The 15924-nt window shown below is 38.2% G+C and overlaps 2 protein-coding genes across 3 annotated transcripts in view; both read left to right on the top strand.

Moving 5' to 3' along the window:
* The first annotated feature begins 612 nt into the window (after nucleotides 1-612).
* LOC135208090 (uncharacterized) lies at nucleotides 613-11749 on the top strand. Its single transcript, XM_064240238.1, has 4 exons — nucleotides 613-741; nucleotides 10038-10437; nucleotides 10909-11074; nucleotides 11670-11749. Exons 1-4 carry the CDS (start codon nucleotides 704-706, stop codon nucleotides 11747-11749), a joined length of 684 nt encoding a protein of 227 aa, XP_064096308.1. The 5' UTR covers nucleotides 613-703.
* The window catches only part of LOC135208041 (sodium- and chloride-dependent glycine transporter 2-like), a 9226-nt gene continuing 4976 nt past the window's right edge, over nucleotides 11675-15924 (top strand). For both annotated transcript variants that reach the window (XM_064240166.1, XM_064240165.1), the window contains exons 1-5: nucleotides 11675-11804; nucleotides 12309-12437; nucleotides 14420-14474; nucleotides 15093-15277; nucleotides 15728-15792. In XM_064240166.1, the coding sequence (XP_064096236.1) occupies nucleotides 15184-15277; nucleotides 15728-15792 (159 nt within the window). In that variant the 5' untranslated portion in view covers nucleotides 11675-11804; nucleotides 12309-12437; nucleotides 14420-14474; nucleotides 15093-15183. The remainder of the gene's footprint in view (nucleotides 11805-12308; nucleotides 12438-14419; nucleotides 14475-15092; nucleotides 15278-15727; nucleotides 15793-15924) is intronic.

Below are 15924 nucleotides of genomic sequence, written 5' to 3'. Positions count from 1 at the left end.
TATGTGGTATATATATATATATATGTTATATATATTATATATATATATATATATATATCAACTGACATGATATTATACTTTCCACTTATTACCTTCATTTCCTTCCCTAACAATATTTGTTTAAGTCTGGATTTAAAATTCGCTGCATTTGGATGATCATGGTGGCCATCCATTTGCCTTATTCACCCATAGAAATGTTCAAGGCAATATTAATTTAACCTTTGTGTCAGCAGGTAGCCAATACTATCAGAGGCTTTGACAAATAAAGCAATGGTGGATTTACATGAAAAAATTAATCCTTTCTCCAGAAACCTGTTTGAATAAACAAAACTCCCTAATTTATCTTTATAGTATTTCGTTGCATGATGCAATGAGTCGTATTTCTTCTTTTCGGTGAATAAAACCCATTTGTTATTTTGTTTTTATGTATGCAACAGATCAGCTGGGATATTATTACCAGTATCGTCTACACAAAAGAGAAGCAGCCTTGCCCACGATGAATATATAATAATAATGAAAGGGGCAAACTGGCACCTCACAGTAGTAGTAGACATCAGCCATTGCAACGGCTCCAGGTAGGCGACTCATTCGTCCAGATCTCCCTTAGAGGAAAAGAACTCCTCCGATCTTCTCTCGACAGCATCATTTGACCCGAGGTCTCTTGGGGCAAAAGAACTGATCTTCACATATAGCCTCCGTTAGAATGCTGCCTCCATTACTTCACATTATTCCTTGTCAAAGGTAGGTCAATTTATGAAGAGCTTTTGCTGTTGTTCGTGAAGGCTTCCGATTATCAAGTGCTCATGGAGTGAAGATTTATTTTCGTATTCAGCTTATTTTTGTAAACAGTCAATCGACGCGAGAATTGCAGACTGTTATTTACAAATAAACTGTTGTGAAGTATGAACTCCATTAGAAAATTGTTGAGAATAACGCCAATATCTCGCAAGATATTTTCATTGAAAGAAAAGTGATCTATTAAAAACTGGGGAAAATGCCTTGAAGAAAAAGGTGCAGACACCGAGTGTAAATCGTTTGGGCGAATGTCCTGTTACATTCAAGGTGCATTTTGTGACGACATGCTTGATTTTATTTGATGTGTCAGTGAACACATCGCACTGCTAATCATTGTGATACTGCTGGTCATTAACTGCTATGTTGTACATTAAGAGATTTATCGGATGTCAGGAAAATGGGATTTGCGGATGCAGATGCGGATATCGGTCTTATAAATTTGTGGATTCGGATGCAGATATTTGATGACCATACCCTCGCGGATGCGGATAACTGGTAATTCTAAATAATTTAATATATTTAATTGTTAAAGACGACTTTCAGCCACATAATTCAAAATTATGTGTCACCAGGATGCGGAATAGGAACTCAAAGGGAGACGAATGCCTTAGTTGTCTTGGCAGAAGGTTATTTCCTGCTCACTGAGTGATGAGCGTCACTAAACTCAAAGTTATTCTTTGCAAGAGAGAGAGAGAGGAGAGAGAGAGAGAGAGAGAGGGAGAGAGAGTTTCCTAAAAATACGCAATACTCTGCCTTTATTATTACAACTGCTGTAAATGATATGAAGTTACTAAAACGAATATAATTTAAAACAAATATGATATAAACAGAGGCTTATGGTAATAAATCGCGTACTGTATAAGAATAGAGAGAGAGTACTCGAGAGGAGAGAGACGGAGAAGAGAGAGAGGAGAGAATAGAATAGAGCGAAGAGAGAGAGAAAACTAAGGCGGATGGCAGAGAGTATGCAATGGAAGACTTCAACAAAGAAGAACAAGAAGAAATAGAAGAAGAGGAAGAAGAAATATCGATTCCCATGATACGTAGAAGGAAATGTTCCTTTCCCAGAAGGCGCAGACCTAAGCTCATGACTTTGACTCATCCACCAAGTATGCAAGATGCACCTGATGGTCGGAGAGGCAGAATTTTCCTAGTCTAGGAGAAGGAGAGAAAGAAAAACAAGCCCTGTGAGAGGGTCCTCTCACCCCCCCCGACTCTGGAATGACATAGCACCCGACCCCCACCCAGACCCCACCACCCAGCACCTTCCCAACGCCCCTTCGGTATCAGAACACACTACGTACTACGTATAAGCAAACCGCTTCCTATCGGGGAAAAGTCCCACCCGACGCCACGTTATATTGGTTATATTTTGCACTGACACAGCGTCATAGGCGTAACTGAGGGGGGGGACGCCCCCCTATTTGAAACTAGTGCCCCCCCAGGTGCACCCCCATTTTGAGTTCATGTAGCTTGTAGTAAAACCTAAGTTTAATTTTCATATTATTATTATTTATTATTATTATCTTTTTTTTTTTTTTTTTTGCTCTATCACAGTCCTCCAATTCGACTGGGTGGTATTTATAGTGTTGGGGTCCAGGGTGGCATCCAGCCTCCTTAGGAGTCCATCACTTTTCTTACTATATGCGCCGTTTCTAGGATCACACTCTTCTGCATGAGTCCTGGAGCTACTTCAGCCTCTAGTTTTTCTAGATTCCTTTTCAGGGATCTTGGGATCGTGCCTAGTGCTCCTACGATTATGGGTACGATTTCCACTGGCATATCCCATATCCTTCTTATTTCTATTTTCAGATCTTGATACTTATCCAATTTTTTCCTCTCTTTCTCTTCAACTCTGGTGTCCCATGGTATTGCGACATCAATGAGTGAAACTTTCTTCTTGACTTTGTCAGTCAACGTCACGTCTGGTCTATTTGCACGTATCACCCTATCTGTTCTGATACCATGGTCCCAGAGGATCTTTGCCTGATCGTTTTCTATCACTCCCTCAGGTTGGTGCTCGTACCACTTATTACTGCAAGGTAGCTGATGTTTCTTGCACAGGCTCCAGTGGAGGGTTTTTGCCACTGAATCATACCTCTTTTTGTACTGGTTCTGTGCAAGGGCCGGGCATTTGCTTGCTATGTGGTTTATTGTTTCTTTTTTCGTATTGCACTTCCTTCATATGGGAGAGATGTTATTTCCGCCTATCGTCTTTGAACATTTTTGGTTCTTAGGGCCTGATCTTGTGCCGCTGTTATCATTCCTTCAGTTTCCATCTTTAGCTCTCCCCTCTGGAGCCATTGCCATGTGTCATCGCTGGCTAGTTCTTTAGTCTGTCTCATGTATTGTCCGTGCATTGGTTTGTTGTGCCAATCCTCTGTTCTGTTTGTCATTATCCTGTCTCTGTATATTTCTGGGTCTTCGTCTACTTTTTATTAGTCCTTCTTCCCCTGCACTCTTTAGCCACTCGTCTTCCCTGGTTTTCAGAATATTGCCCCCAGTGCTCTGTTCTCGATGTTGACTCAGTCCTCTATACTTAGTAGCCTCTCCCTCCTTCCCTTCGTGTATGTATAGTCTGTCCGTATTTGCTCTTGGGTGTAGTGTTTTGCGTATTGTCATTTGTTTCCTGGTTTTCTGATCTATGCTGCGGAGTTTCTGCTTTCGTCCAATACACTATTCCTACGCTGTATTTTTATTATTATTATTATTATTATTATTATTATTATTATTATTATTATTATTATTAATAATGTTAAAGTTTCTACATCAAATAGTTTGGATGTTTTTTGTATACGAAGATAAGTGGAGTTTTATTATATTAACTGGAAGAAATAAATAAATTTTCTTTCCTTATCTCAGGAGTATACGTATTCGTTTTCCAAACGTTATGTAGGTGTGAAAGAACTGTAATCGAATCATGAACAGAAAATAATTTATGGCCATAAAATCAGTGCATAATGTAAAATTTGGAAATTAAAATAGGATAGAAAATGCAAACTTCAAAAACACGCCCACGCACGTGTTATATACAAAAACGTTATACTTGTATAACGCAACAATGTCAGTGGATTGACTGACATATTATAATCAGCTGGTAAAACATCTGGATATGCGAAAATCCTGCACAAAGAGAGAGAGAGAGAGAGAGAGAGAGAGAGAGAGAGAGAGAAGAGAGAGAGAATGTGCTCATCATTATTGATATTGTATGAATCCATAGGTTATTCTTTTTTACTTGCCTTGCGCAGCGAAATCGTTGGTAATAGTCTCGTACAATAAGTGTATGTGATGTGTTGACGTAACGCTGGCACGGATTAAACGAGACAGTGCAGTTCCTGTTGGTAAATGGTAATCATTCTGTACGCGATTGTGTGAATAAGAAAGTCACCAAGACACGGCAGGTATTTATGTTACAAGCGTTTCAGGCTCATTTCTATTTTTCTTTGTAGTAATGTTGTCATCCTTTCGTCCTTGATAGTTTAATAGCAAGTGCATGAACGCAAATTTTCAATGTTATAGGCAATGTGCTCTAAGGAAAGGCTTGCTTTGCTTAGGGCCATTTTTATTTAGTGCTTGTAAGAAGTTTACGTAGGCTTGCTTTGCTTAGGGCCATTATTTAGTCTGTAAGAAGTTTACGTAGGCTTGCTTTGCATAGGGCCATTTATTTAGTGCTGTAAGAAGTTTACGTAGGCTTGCTTTGCTTAGGGGCATTTATTTAGTGCTGTAAGAAGTTTTCACCTACGTAAGTTAACTAAAGAGACTAAAATAATATGCAACGGAATACGGGTAGGTTAATTTGCCAGTTAGTTGTTTTGTTTCATTTTGTTTAAACGATTGTCATTTGACCTTAAAATCCCTAATAGATTGGTGGCAGCAGTTAAAAGGTACAGTAATGCCTATAGGTAGCGCCTCCGAAGAGACTATATAGGTTAGGCATATTTTGGGAGAGTGGTTAAAATTAGTAATTGGCCACTGACTGACTCTATTGCTTACTTAAGGGGGGATTAAAAGCAAGGTTGCCAAATAACTTGACATCCAAACCGCGGTGCAAAGCCTCAAAAGTCGCGGCAGTGGCTTCAAAAGTAGCCCAATTATAGCAACTTAGCCATCATTAAATTGGTACTAAAAACTATTGATATGATATTCTTTAGAAACAAATTAGGGGGCCGGGGATCGAAATCAATCAACTAAGCTTTTGTAGAAGAGTATAATAACGAAAAACTTACATAATTTTTATTCAAAAATACAGAAAATAAAGAAATACTAGTTGAATGGCATTTAACAAAATTAAAATGAGCAAAATAAAAAGAAATAAAGAGATTTGTTGTTCATTCAACATGATCATAAAATGAACTAGATTGTAGTGCTTTAATCATAGTTTCATTTGGCTCAAAATTTGGACATTGGCATTTTTTGTCCTCCTCCCCCTCTTGAGTATGCATGGCACTTCTTATATACAAAATTGCCGTTAGGAGGTCTGTCCCATTCTGTTCCTGAGGTCCGTTTTGATTATTGACTTGCCTGGCTAAAAACTCTTTCTACATCAGCATTGCTGATAGGAAGACATAATATCTTCAAGGCAAATTTGATCAATAGAATTGATTGATGTATGACAAGCAATGCATAGTGAAAGTTTCAAATCTGTAACTTTTTTATTGTGATCTGTTTGCTTGATTTGCTGAGAAGATGTACTAGCAAAAAATCTCGTAACATTACTTTCTCTTGCTTTTATATATGCTTTATGTGTACCAGTATTAGAATGCTTGATTAAATCTGAAATGGTGGGCTCTTTATAACCGTATTACAAAACCAACACCTAGCTTGTTTCATCTCCAGGAAAACACTTCTAATCAATCTTTCAACAGTTCCTCGCTCTCCCATTTTGGGTTATAATGTTTTTTTATATACACTCCAATTACACTTCTTTGGCATTTTGAACTAAGTCAACCTTCTCACTGAGTGGTAAAGATAATACTGATGTCTAGCATGAAGTCTTAAGTCTTAACTGGCAAACGCCATATAGTCTGGTCTATAAGGCGTCAGTCAGGCGTCAGCCTGTCTGGTATAACCAACTTATTAATTACAATTTTTCATCATTATGGTTTAAACTGTCTGTGAACTATTGAAATTTGAAATAGAATAATCGATCTACATTTCTACTTGAAATTATTATAAAAGAAATTGCATTTTGTAGAGACCATTTAAACAATTAATTGGAGCCGCGGTTTATTTTTCTTCCAGAGTAGCCCAATTTTAGGCAAGTAGCGGTACCCTTTTATAACCCGCGGCAAGGTGTTCAAAAGTAGCCCAATTGGGCGGGTAAAGCGCGGGTTTGGCAACACTGAATTTAAAAGCTGTGCTACCTAGTGCGGGTAGTCTTCTTAGTTGTGGTTTAGTGTAAAGACGTGATCCTGTGTTTGGTGGGGGTAAAGTGAATTTATATCATAACAGGAATTGATTACACGCGGTTGCAAGTGTAGTCGGGTACTGACTTGGGTCTTATGAAGACGTGTGTATAAGTTTATGTTTTCTTTTTTTTCTCTTTTTATTGGTGTTAATTTACTCAAAGTGTGTTTTATTTTGATGTCCCTCAAGTCAGTTTAATGTAATGTTTTTTTCCTTTAGTTTCTTCTACTATTTTTCTTATGCACAAACTGCAGCGATTTGGTGTAAAAACCAGAGGTAATTATTTCACGAGAAAAAACGGGGTGGAAAATATGGGAAATTTCTGTTAAGTTGAGAAATATTATAAGAGGTCCGTGTGGTGATTCCTGGCGGTATTGGTTTATTGGGGCTGAATTTTTTGTTGCTATTTTGGTGGTGAATTTTTTGTGGCTATAAGTTTTGGTGTTGATCTGTGGTTTTACAAACCAAGGAGGTGGGGATTGTGGTTCTTTTGGTATTGGGGCTCTTGGGGGTGGCACTAGTGCATTGTGGTTTTATGGGGCCCTATAAAGGTGTTGTATTTTTATACTCACCAGTGGTTATATTTGGCGGTATATAATTGCTGAATTGCGGTTTTCTGTAGTCTATATCCTGACTAGGTGATTACTGCAGTTTCATATACATGTGGCAGTATCATGAATGAGTTATGTTTTCGAGGACAATTTTTGGGTACCCTTGAGGTGATAACGAGGATGTCCTGAGGATAAATTTTGAGGAATGTGGTTCTATAGTATCAGTAAAGATTTGTTGAGGATTCCCATCGACGATTTCATAAATGATTTTTTGGACCATTTGAAGGAATGATGATTTCTGAGTTTACGAGTCTGACTAGACAAGTCCATAGTGCGATTTGAGCACATGCTGTATACACAGGTGGCCTAATGCTGACAATGCTGACCGGTTGCTGATATTTTCTTTTGGAGTTGATTACTCGGAGGTTTGCACCGTTTTCAGGGATGTCAATGATGACATTCCATAGGGAAGAATTTAAAGGGTCAATTCGGGTCGATAGGATATCTTGCGGCAGCAAATTCCGTAACGATACGTACTGCGCTTTATATGGAAAAGTGCTGAATTATATATATATTTTTCTCTCATACATTTTGTAATGGGAAAAGTTTAATGATTATTTTTTTCCCTACAGGGAAACTTATAATCGGGGTTAAGCTTTACATAGGATTTCTGTTATAGAAAGGAGGTAGAATTTATCTTGGGATATGTAAGATAGAACGGATATTCAGCATTATGTTTGATGGAGGTTAGCTGTATAAACATTGCAGGGGTTTTGCTGTATAGACATTATGGGGGTTTTTGATAGTATATTTGTCAGATATAGGATTAGTTATGAGAATTCAGTGGATAAAGATCATATTTTATTTTAGTGAAGAATTTCTAATTATTGACTATGAGATTGGGTATATTAGTTGATGACAGATTCGTGTGTTAGAGCAAGACTATTTGTTCAAAGATCATGTAGACTTTTCAAATACGGACACACGATGAATAGAGAATTCCCAACTTCATGCGAGGGCGACGACAAAAACAACTTGGATCTACAACACCAGAGGTCGGATCTTCACGAGGCGTCGCTGGTGAATCGTCTCAGGATACATTCTGGGACAAATCAGGAATCCACAATCTTCTATGAGACGGGTGCAAGTTGACAACGAGGTGGCAGTTACGTTTCTTCATCGGAAGATGTCGAATCTACAGTTCAGCAACGAGGGTGTTAAGATACACCTACACACTCGGCCGGGATCTACAATTATTCGACAAATGTTACAGTTCCAGTGATTGCAGTTATAACAACAGCTGTAATGATAGTCGCAATATGTGTTATAGGGCTATCTTGCAAATATTATGAACTAGTATATACCAGTAGCCAATAGGTGTGCGACAGGGGTGCACAAAAGACATAGGTGGCCGAGCCATCTCTAAGGCACAGTAATGGGTTGTTAACCTTAGCTCTTGCCGGTTAGAGACAGGTGCAAAACACTGGAGTCCTTGAGGATGCTGAAATGAACAACAGACAGGATAGCTTACCAGTGCACTTTGTGGTCAGTGAGACGCCTCGAAGATCACGAGTTTCAGGCATGAAGCATGTATGTCTATTGTGTGCCAATCAGTGTGTGTGCGTGTGTGTGTGTTCGTAACAAACAGAAAATGACATTTAATCTGGAGAACAAGTGCTAAGGGGGGGACTCACTGATTGTGATTGAGAAAGTGGAACACTAATATTTAAGTGAGGTCATAATTATCTCTCTATTTCAGATGGATTCGAAGTCACCAGTGGGTGTATTCTATGACTGGTTTTGACCATTAATAAACTATTAATGTATGGACACTTAGGGGAAGAGGGGTTACTTACTTAAATATGATTTTGAGAGGAATATGATAGTTTAACGTTTCTTTTGAGTCAGAGTTAATTAATTTTATTCCATTTTAATGTTAGCTAATTTTGGGAAATAAAAAGTATATTTTTGTAGCATAGGGGTTTACCTTGCCTAGTCTGGCTGCAACTCCCGAGAGGATATGCAATGGAACATGGGTAGGTTAAGTTGCCGGTTAGTTAATTGGTTTCATTTTGTTTAAACGAGTGTCATTTGACCTTAAAAATCTCTAATATATTTGATATAGATTTGGGTTCCGGGAGTCTTGGAGTGAGCAATCGATATCTCCTACAAAAGATAATATGTTAAGTTATTCAATATTACTATGAAGATCTTCGGTTATTTTGTCTGAGCACTTTTTTTGTTTCTCGTTTATCATGTGCAGCCTCAATACACAAGCAGTGTTGACATCTCCAAGTATATGGATATGGTAATGACTTACTGTGCTGTTGCGTTGAAGTCACCAGTAATATTTTCCAGTGTTCAGGAGATGGGGTTGAACAGACCCAAAACCTTCTATCCTGTTCACTGAAAAAATAGCACCTGGTAGTCAGTTGATATTTGTTGGTTGCAATCAAAGCAAGAAAGGGTGTGGGTTCTGCAACCTCATCCCCTGCACACTGGAAAATGGTACAGGAGACTTCAGCACAACAGTACAGTAAGTTTATCCATGTTCCTGAAGATTTCAATACTGCTTGTGTATCTATAGTAGGCAGTGCGTGATAAAGAAAAAAGATACTCAGACAAAATGATCCAAGATCTTCATAATGATGTTATATAACTTAATATTACATCTTTTATTGGAGATTTCAATTGTGCGCTTTACGACTCCAGGAATCCAAATCTGTGGTGTCATTGTTCATTCATGGAGCTCAGCTTTCCTGAACAGAGTCAAATCCATTCTGGTAGTCAATCATATGGACTGTTAATTAGAGTGACATATCATTCCACCTTCATATAGCTAGGAAATCACTGGCATGCAGTGGGCGGGGCTTAGCTGCAAAGAGACCTGGATTTTACTGTAGCATTTCATTTTTTTCTTAGATTAAGTTGACCTTATGTCAGCAAAAAGTCTTGTCCATCGTTTTTATCATTTCTTTCCCTGTAGGTCTAAATCACATATATCTAAGGCTTACAGACTTCCATACATTCAAATGTGGGAATAGGCTGCCTAACAGGAGCTACAAAGATGTACAGAATTTAACTTACAGAGGAGAGCAGGGAGGGTGGGGGGTGGGGGCGGCAGTTGTCACAGTCACAGATCAAGAGAGTTAGTGTGAACAGATGAGGGACACCACTTAGAAAGATTTCACCTTTCCCTTTTCATCACATTTCCTGACCATATGAGTCTTTGAGATCTCGAAAACTTCCTGTAATATAATTTTTCTTTTTGGTGTTGATGCCCAGAGGACCAGTAAACAACCAGCAAAGCCTTGCTGAAAATGGATATGAACTTCACAACACAGTGAACATCAGGAGACAAAGAGGGCCTCTTGAAATGAACTCTTCTGGCAACAGAACTGTAATCAAGCCTGGTGTTCAAACTGCTCAAGATGGCGTCTCCAGGCACAGCCTGCCACCTGCCTCGGAGCCAAACAACAACAGAGTGCAGGACAAGGAAGACTCTCTTAATCCCACAGGCGAAAGCACTCCAACCAGAGGTTCTCAGCTCAATGGACATACAGTACTACCCAGGAGGTCTACAGAGGCAAGAGATGACGTCAACCAAGGCCTTCCAGAGACAGAGAGCTCTGTTAAAGCCTGGTCATTGAGCAATATTCAAAAGCAAGCTAAGAGAACGTATCAGGTAAATAAGATGTTCATGTTTCAGATTTTATTCATAATGACAACTTACTGTATTCTTACTTTCAGAGCTGATAATGCACTGGAGACTTCCAGAAATTGACTGTGGCTTCTATGAAGGTTATAAGCCAATGGTATATTACACCATTAGCAATGGCCAGGTTTTATCATTTAATAGAATGTTTAAGGAATTTTACATGACAAACTACACTGATTACCAGACAGTTGCCTAAAGCATTAGCAGCTTTTTGCTAGTGGAGTGAAAATTTGTTAATAATATTGTTAAGCTTATACATTATGATGAAAAATGTTCTACTGAATTAGTTACAAACTAACCACTCACCTTTCTCACAAGATTTTTGAGAAAGTGAGACAGCAAGCAGAGCTGATATGGGAAGAGCAGTGTGTGGGATCAGAACCTAAGCAGGCCATTCAGCTGAGCAATATGATAACACATTTGATCTGTTTATTGCAGGGAATAAGGAAATGGGTGGTGATGCTGTTCCTGTACTTGGCAGGACCCGTCCTGACGAGGCAGAGATGGAACAACACATCAGACAGCATTATGGGGCTGTTGGCTGTAGTGGTGGGCCTGGGAAACTTGTGGCGATTCCCATACTACTGCTACAAACATAAAGGAGGTAATAAGTCTCTCTCTCTCTCTCTCTCTCTCTCTCTCTCTCTCTCTCTCTCTCTCTCTCTCTTTTCTGTCAGCCTATGAATTTATTCTGATATAGCTACGAAAGGTCGAGAGTTTCCTATAATTAGGGACGTTGACACGTTTCCCATCTTGCCGAAGGAGGTATTTCATCCTAATCCAAAAAGGCACATTTACAGGATTAGCCTTAAGGTTGAATTAAGGTTAATCCCAAGATTGGATACACAAGAGCTATTTGTTTTTACTTACAAGTGACTTCGTTTGTAAGCATTGTATACATGTGTATGCATGCATATATATTAATGCATGTACATATATACGTGCATTATGAAAAATGCACAGCAAGGTCCAAGTTTAATCTTTTGATATTTGTGTTTTACTTTTGCACTGACAAAGTAATAAATGGTAAACTGGTCAAAACAAATGCTAAATATACCAAATCTATATTTTTTCTTGGAAAGTTTGAATAACATTAGGAAGGAAAATATGGCAGCAGCGCTAATTGCCCTCAAGTCTCAACCTTTTGTAGCCACACTATATAATGCAAGTTAGAATTGTATTTCTTCTGTATTTTACAGTGTACTTCATCATTGCCTACGGTGTCACCATGCTGACAATTGGTTTCTTCTTGATGGTGGTCGACATATCCGTTGGATAGTATCTGAGTCTGGGGCCCACAAATGCCTATGCTTCAATGGCGTCTTTATTCTCTGGTAGCTAATATATACCTATATATGAATAACTTGATCACGAAATATACAAAACGTGATGCTATGTATAAGTAATGGTAATGCCATGGAGGAAAATGAAAAAACGAGAACTGCCAAGATCTTTTGTTCTTAACGATCCTTTACTTAAGGCAAGACTGATCAGAACAATGAGAAACACAATTCAGGTAAGCATATACAAACAGACATTACAGGACCTTTTGTTAATTTTGTATTTTCAATTTGCATATGCTTACCTGTACTGTCTTTCTCTTTGTTCTGATCAGCCTTGCTCATAATAAAGGGTCGTCAAGACCGAAAGATTTCAGCAGTTCTCGTTTTTTTCATTTTCCTTGGTGGCATTACCTTTACTTATACCTATATTATATATATAAAAATAAAACTCATGTTTTTCATAGTGATGATTATTTGCACAATGAATATCTTTTACAAAGCAAATATTTTTGTGAATAAGAATTTCTATATAATCAAGATTTTCTCTCTCGCTAGGTCTAGGCTGGGCAATGGTGGCATCATCCGGTCTAATAAGCATTTATTATGCTGTCGTTTTGAGCTGGACCATCACCTATCTTCAACACTCCATCAGGGAATGCTTTACTTTCGCCACTAATTGCACCGGTGAGTTGCTAAAGCCAGCGTCGAATTTTTCAGAAGTTATTTATGGTGGTTCATGGTGGTAGGTTTCTGTTTCATAAGAGTAACAGTTATGACTTGCACCATCTTTTGCATTCACAATTGATCCCTGATCCCCTTTCCCTCCCGAGAGCAACCAGATTCGTTGATCAGCAGAAGTATCACTATGCAGGAAATGTGCCTCAGTGTTGAACTTCTCAGTTCCAGAGGGGCTTTATTCTGTGGAACAACCTGAGGATGTTGTGCAATTGGAACTTCAGAAGTTCAAACGAAGATGTGATGCATTACTAGCCTAAAACCTTTATCCTTGTATTTTCATAACTTACTTATTGATTTTTGTCTATCTATTTATTTTTTGATACACCTTTTTTTTCTAATAACTGATCATCTCTTCCTATATTTCTCTTTACCTTCTGTTAATTCTTTTGAATGGACGCCATATTCTTTGGGATATTGAATTTCAAGTCAATGACCCCTGTGGCTGGCTTGTTTCATATAGATAAGGTTTATCTTCTGAATAATAATAATAATAATAATAATAATAATAATAATAATAATAATAATAATAATAATAATAATATAATATAAAAGAGTGCATGGGAAGAAGGACTAATAAGCAGACGAAGACCCAGAAATATACAGAGACAGGAGAAAGACAGAAGAACAGAGGACTGGCACAACAACCAATGCACGGACAATACATGAGACAAGACCTAAAGAACTAGCCAGCCGATGACAATTGGCAATGGCTACAGAGGGGAGAGCTAAAGAAGGAAACTGAAGGAATGATAAACAGCGGCACAAGATCAGGCCCTAAGAACCAGATATGTTTCAAAGTACGATAGACGGAAATAACATCTCTCCCATATGTAGGAAGTGCAATACGAAAAGTGAAACCATAAACCACATAGCAAGTGAATGCCCGGCACTTGCACAGAACCAGTACAAAAAGAGGCATGATTCAGTAGCAAAGCCCTCCACTGGAGCCTGTGCAAGAAACATCAGCTACCTTGCAGTAATAAAGTGGTACGAGCACCAACCTGAAGGAGTGATATAGAAAACGATCAGGCAAAGATCCTCTGGGACTATGGTATCAGAACGGATAGGGTGATACGTGCAAACAGGACCAGAAACGTGGACGTTGAATTGACAAGGTCAAGAAGAAAGTCACTTCATTGATGTCGCAATACCATGGGACCGAAAGTATCACTCATGATTGTCGCAATACCAGACCCAGAGTTGAAGAGGGAAATGAGGAAAAGGGAAAAAATTGGATAAGTATCAAGATTCTGAAAATAAAAAGTAAGAAGGATATGGATATGCCAGTGGAAATCGTACCCATAATCATAGGAGCACTAGGCACGATCCCAAGATCCCTGAAAAGAATCTAGAAAAACTAGAGGCTGAAGTAGCTCCAGGACTCATGCAGAAGAGTGTGATCCTAGAAACGGCACACATAGTAAGAAGAGTGATGGACTCCTAAGGAGGCAGGATGCAACCCGGAACCCCACACTATAAATACCACCCAGTCGAATTGGAGGACTGTGATAGAGCAAAAAAAAAAAAAAAAAAAAAAAAAAAAAAAAAAAAAAAAAAATAATAATAATAATAATAATAATAATAATAATAATAATAATAATATCATGAAATACAAATCCATTTCGACATCGATCGAAAGACTTAAGAAGCCAGTAGATCTTTAATAGGGATTCTTAATGATTATTTTCAGAATAATTTGTATGGACTGTTATACAAAGTATAGTGTATTGAATGGTTTAACTCTTAATCTTGTGACCCTGAGAGAGAGAGAGAGAGAGAGAGAGAGAGAGAGAGAGAGAGAAATGTTAGCAACATCAGATCATCTAAAACTTTCACAATTATCAAGGATAGAGGGAGAGAGAGAATGTTATTGTGAAAATGGAGTAAATTTTTACATTATTAATGTTGACAATGATTTTTTCTCCAAGCTTCCAGACCTGGCTTAACAGCAGCTTACTACAAAAATGCAACGGAGTTTTTCAGGTGAGTTACTTGAATCAGCCATGAAAGTAACTAGAAATAATATATTCAAGTGGTAATGATTGAGTATTTTCAATGTTCCTTTAAGGTAGGGACAGAAAGACAAAGGTGAGGGATCAGAGGCCTACCTGCTGAGACATAGGCCTAAGGGGTCATCGCCTTGCTCTTCCTATAACTCATACGAGTAGAGGTGTGTCTTGTGTCACTAGACCAATGGTGAGAGAGAACTTCAATTCTCAAACACTGTATTTTTTGAGTGGTTTAACTTGTATTCCCCACTTGCTTACCCATCTTAATTATAGTCTATCCAGTGGCTCCATGCCCTACCTTAACCTGTCTTAGGGCGTCTTTATCCCATATGGGGTGGTGAAGCTCTTCATACTCAACAGTATTTGCCCTGAATCTTGATACACGCATCTAGTTTCTTTGTCTTCAGCTTAGCCCATTTCTACATGGGGTCACTTTTTCCCATCAGCCTTCTCCACCTTCCTCTTAAGCATGAATCAAGTTTAACCATAAAATTCATTGTATGACTATAACATATTTCAAACATTTTTTGCTAAATAGATGATATTACCAAGGTTAAAGTCCAGTTATTTTTCATCTCCTGTATTGTCACAGAAAAGAAGTGGTTTACTTGAAAGACGACAAGAACTTCGAGATCCACCCTCAATTAGTTCTGAGTCTAAGTCTAACCTAGCTGCTTGTCACGATGATCCTTGTCCGTGGCATTAGGAGTTCAAGCAAAGTCATGTACTTCACCAATTTGTTTCCGATTGCTGTGTTGTTACTACTTTTGGCTTATAGTAAGTAATACACCCAGCTATGTTAGCTGTTAGCCAGTGCTTGGGGTGCTCTCTGGTGATATGTCAATACAACAACTCGCTCAGCCAATCTTCATTGTACTTAATCCAATTTATACCTTCATTGACTATTTCTTTTGTTTCCCTACTCGGCTTTGCAATGCCTTTACTGCCTCGATTTTCACTAACTTAAGAATCTTCATTTGATGATGCTACTTTCTTTTTGAGCTTTAATCAAACCGAGACTAGTCATGGTAACATCGCTTCCATTGATGTTACTATTGATGTCAAACTTTATAGAAAGGCTGCATATGTAGCTCCAAAAAACAGATAATTGAATCTGATAACATTATTAAGTTTCCTTGAGAAGCTTTGTCCACAAAGCACAGTAGTTTTGTTAAAGCAAAGAAATATAATCATTTGGTGTTTTTTGCTTCTTTAAATCTCTTACAGGTTCCGTGAAGTATGGCTTGAGTGTATGGTACGCAAGCTCCAATTTATATTTCTCCCCAACTCAGGTAACTGTAGCCATACATGTATTGTAGGTATTTTGTTTACACTTATCAGAACAGTAATACAGAACCTGAAACAAGCAATTCATTTACATCTGCATTTGATCTATTACTGGTCATGTCTTTTCAAAAATCATT

Source organism: Macrobrachium nipponense, chromosome 34, assembly GCF_015104395.2.
Source record: "Macrobrachium nipponense isolate FS-2020 chromosome 34, ASM1510439v2, whole genome shotgun sequence".
Lineage (NCBI taxonomy): Eukaryota > Metazoa > Arthropoda > Malacostraca > Decapoda > Palaemonidae > Macrobrachium > Macrobrachium nipponense.
The sequence above is the reverse complement of the archived record's forward strand: the minus strand, read 5'-3'. Positions and strand labels throughout refer to the sequence as shown.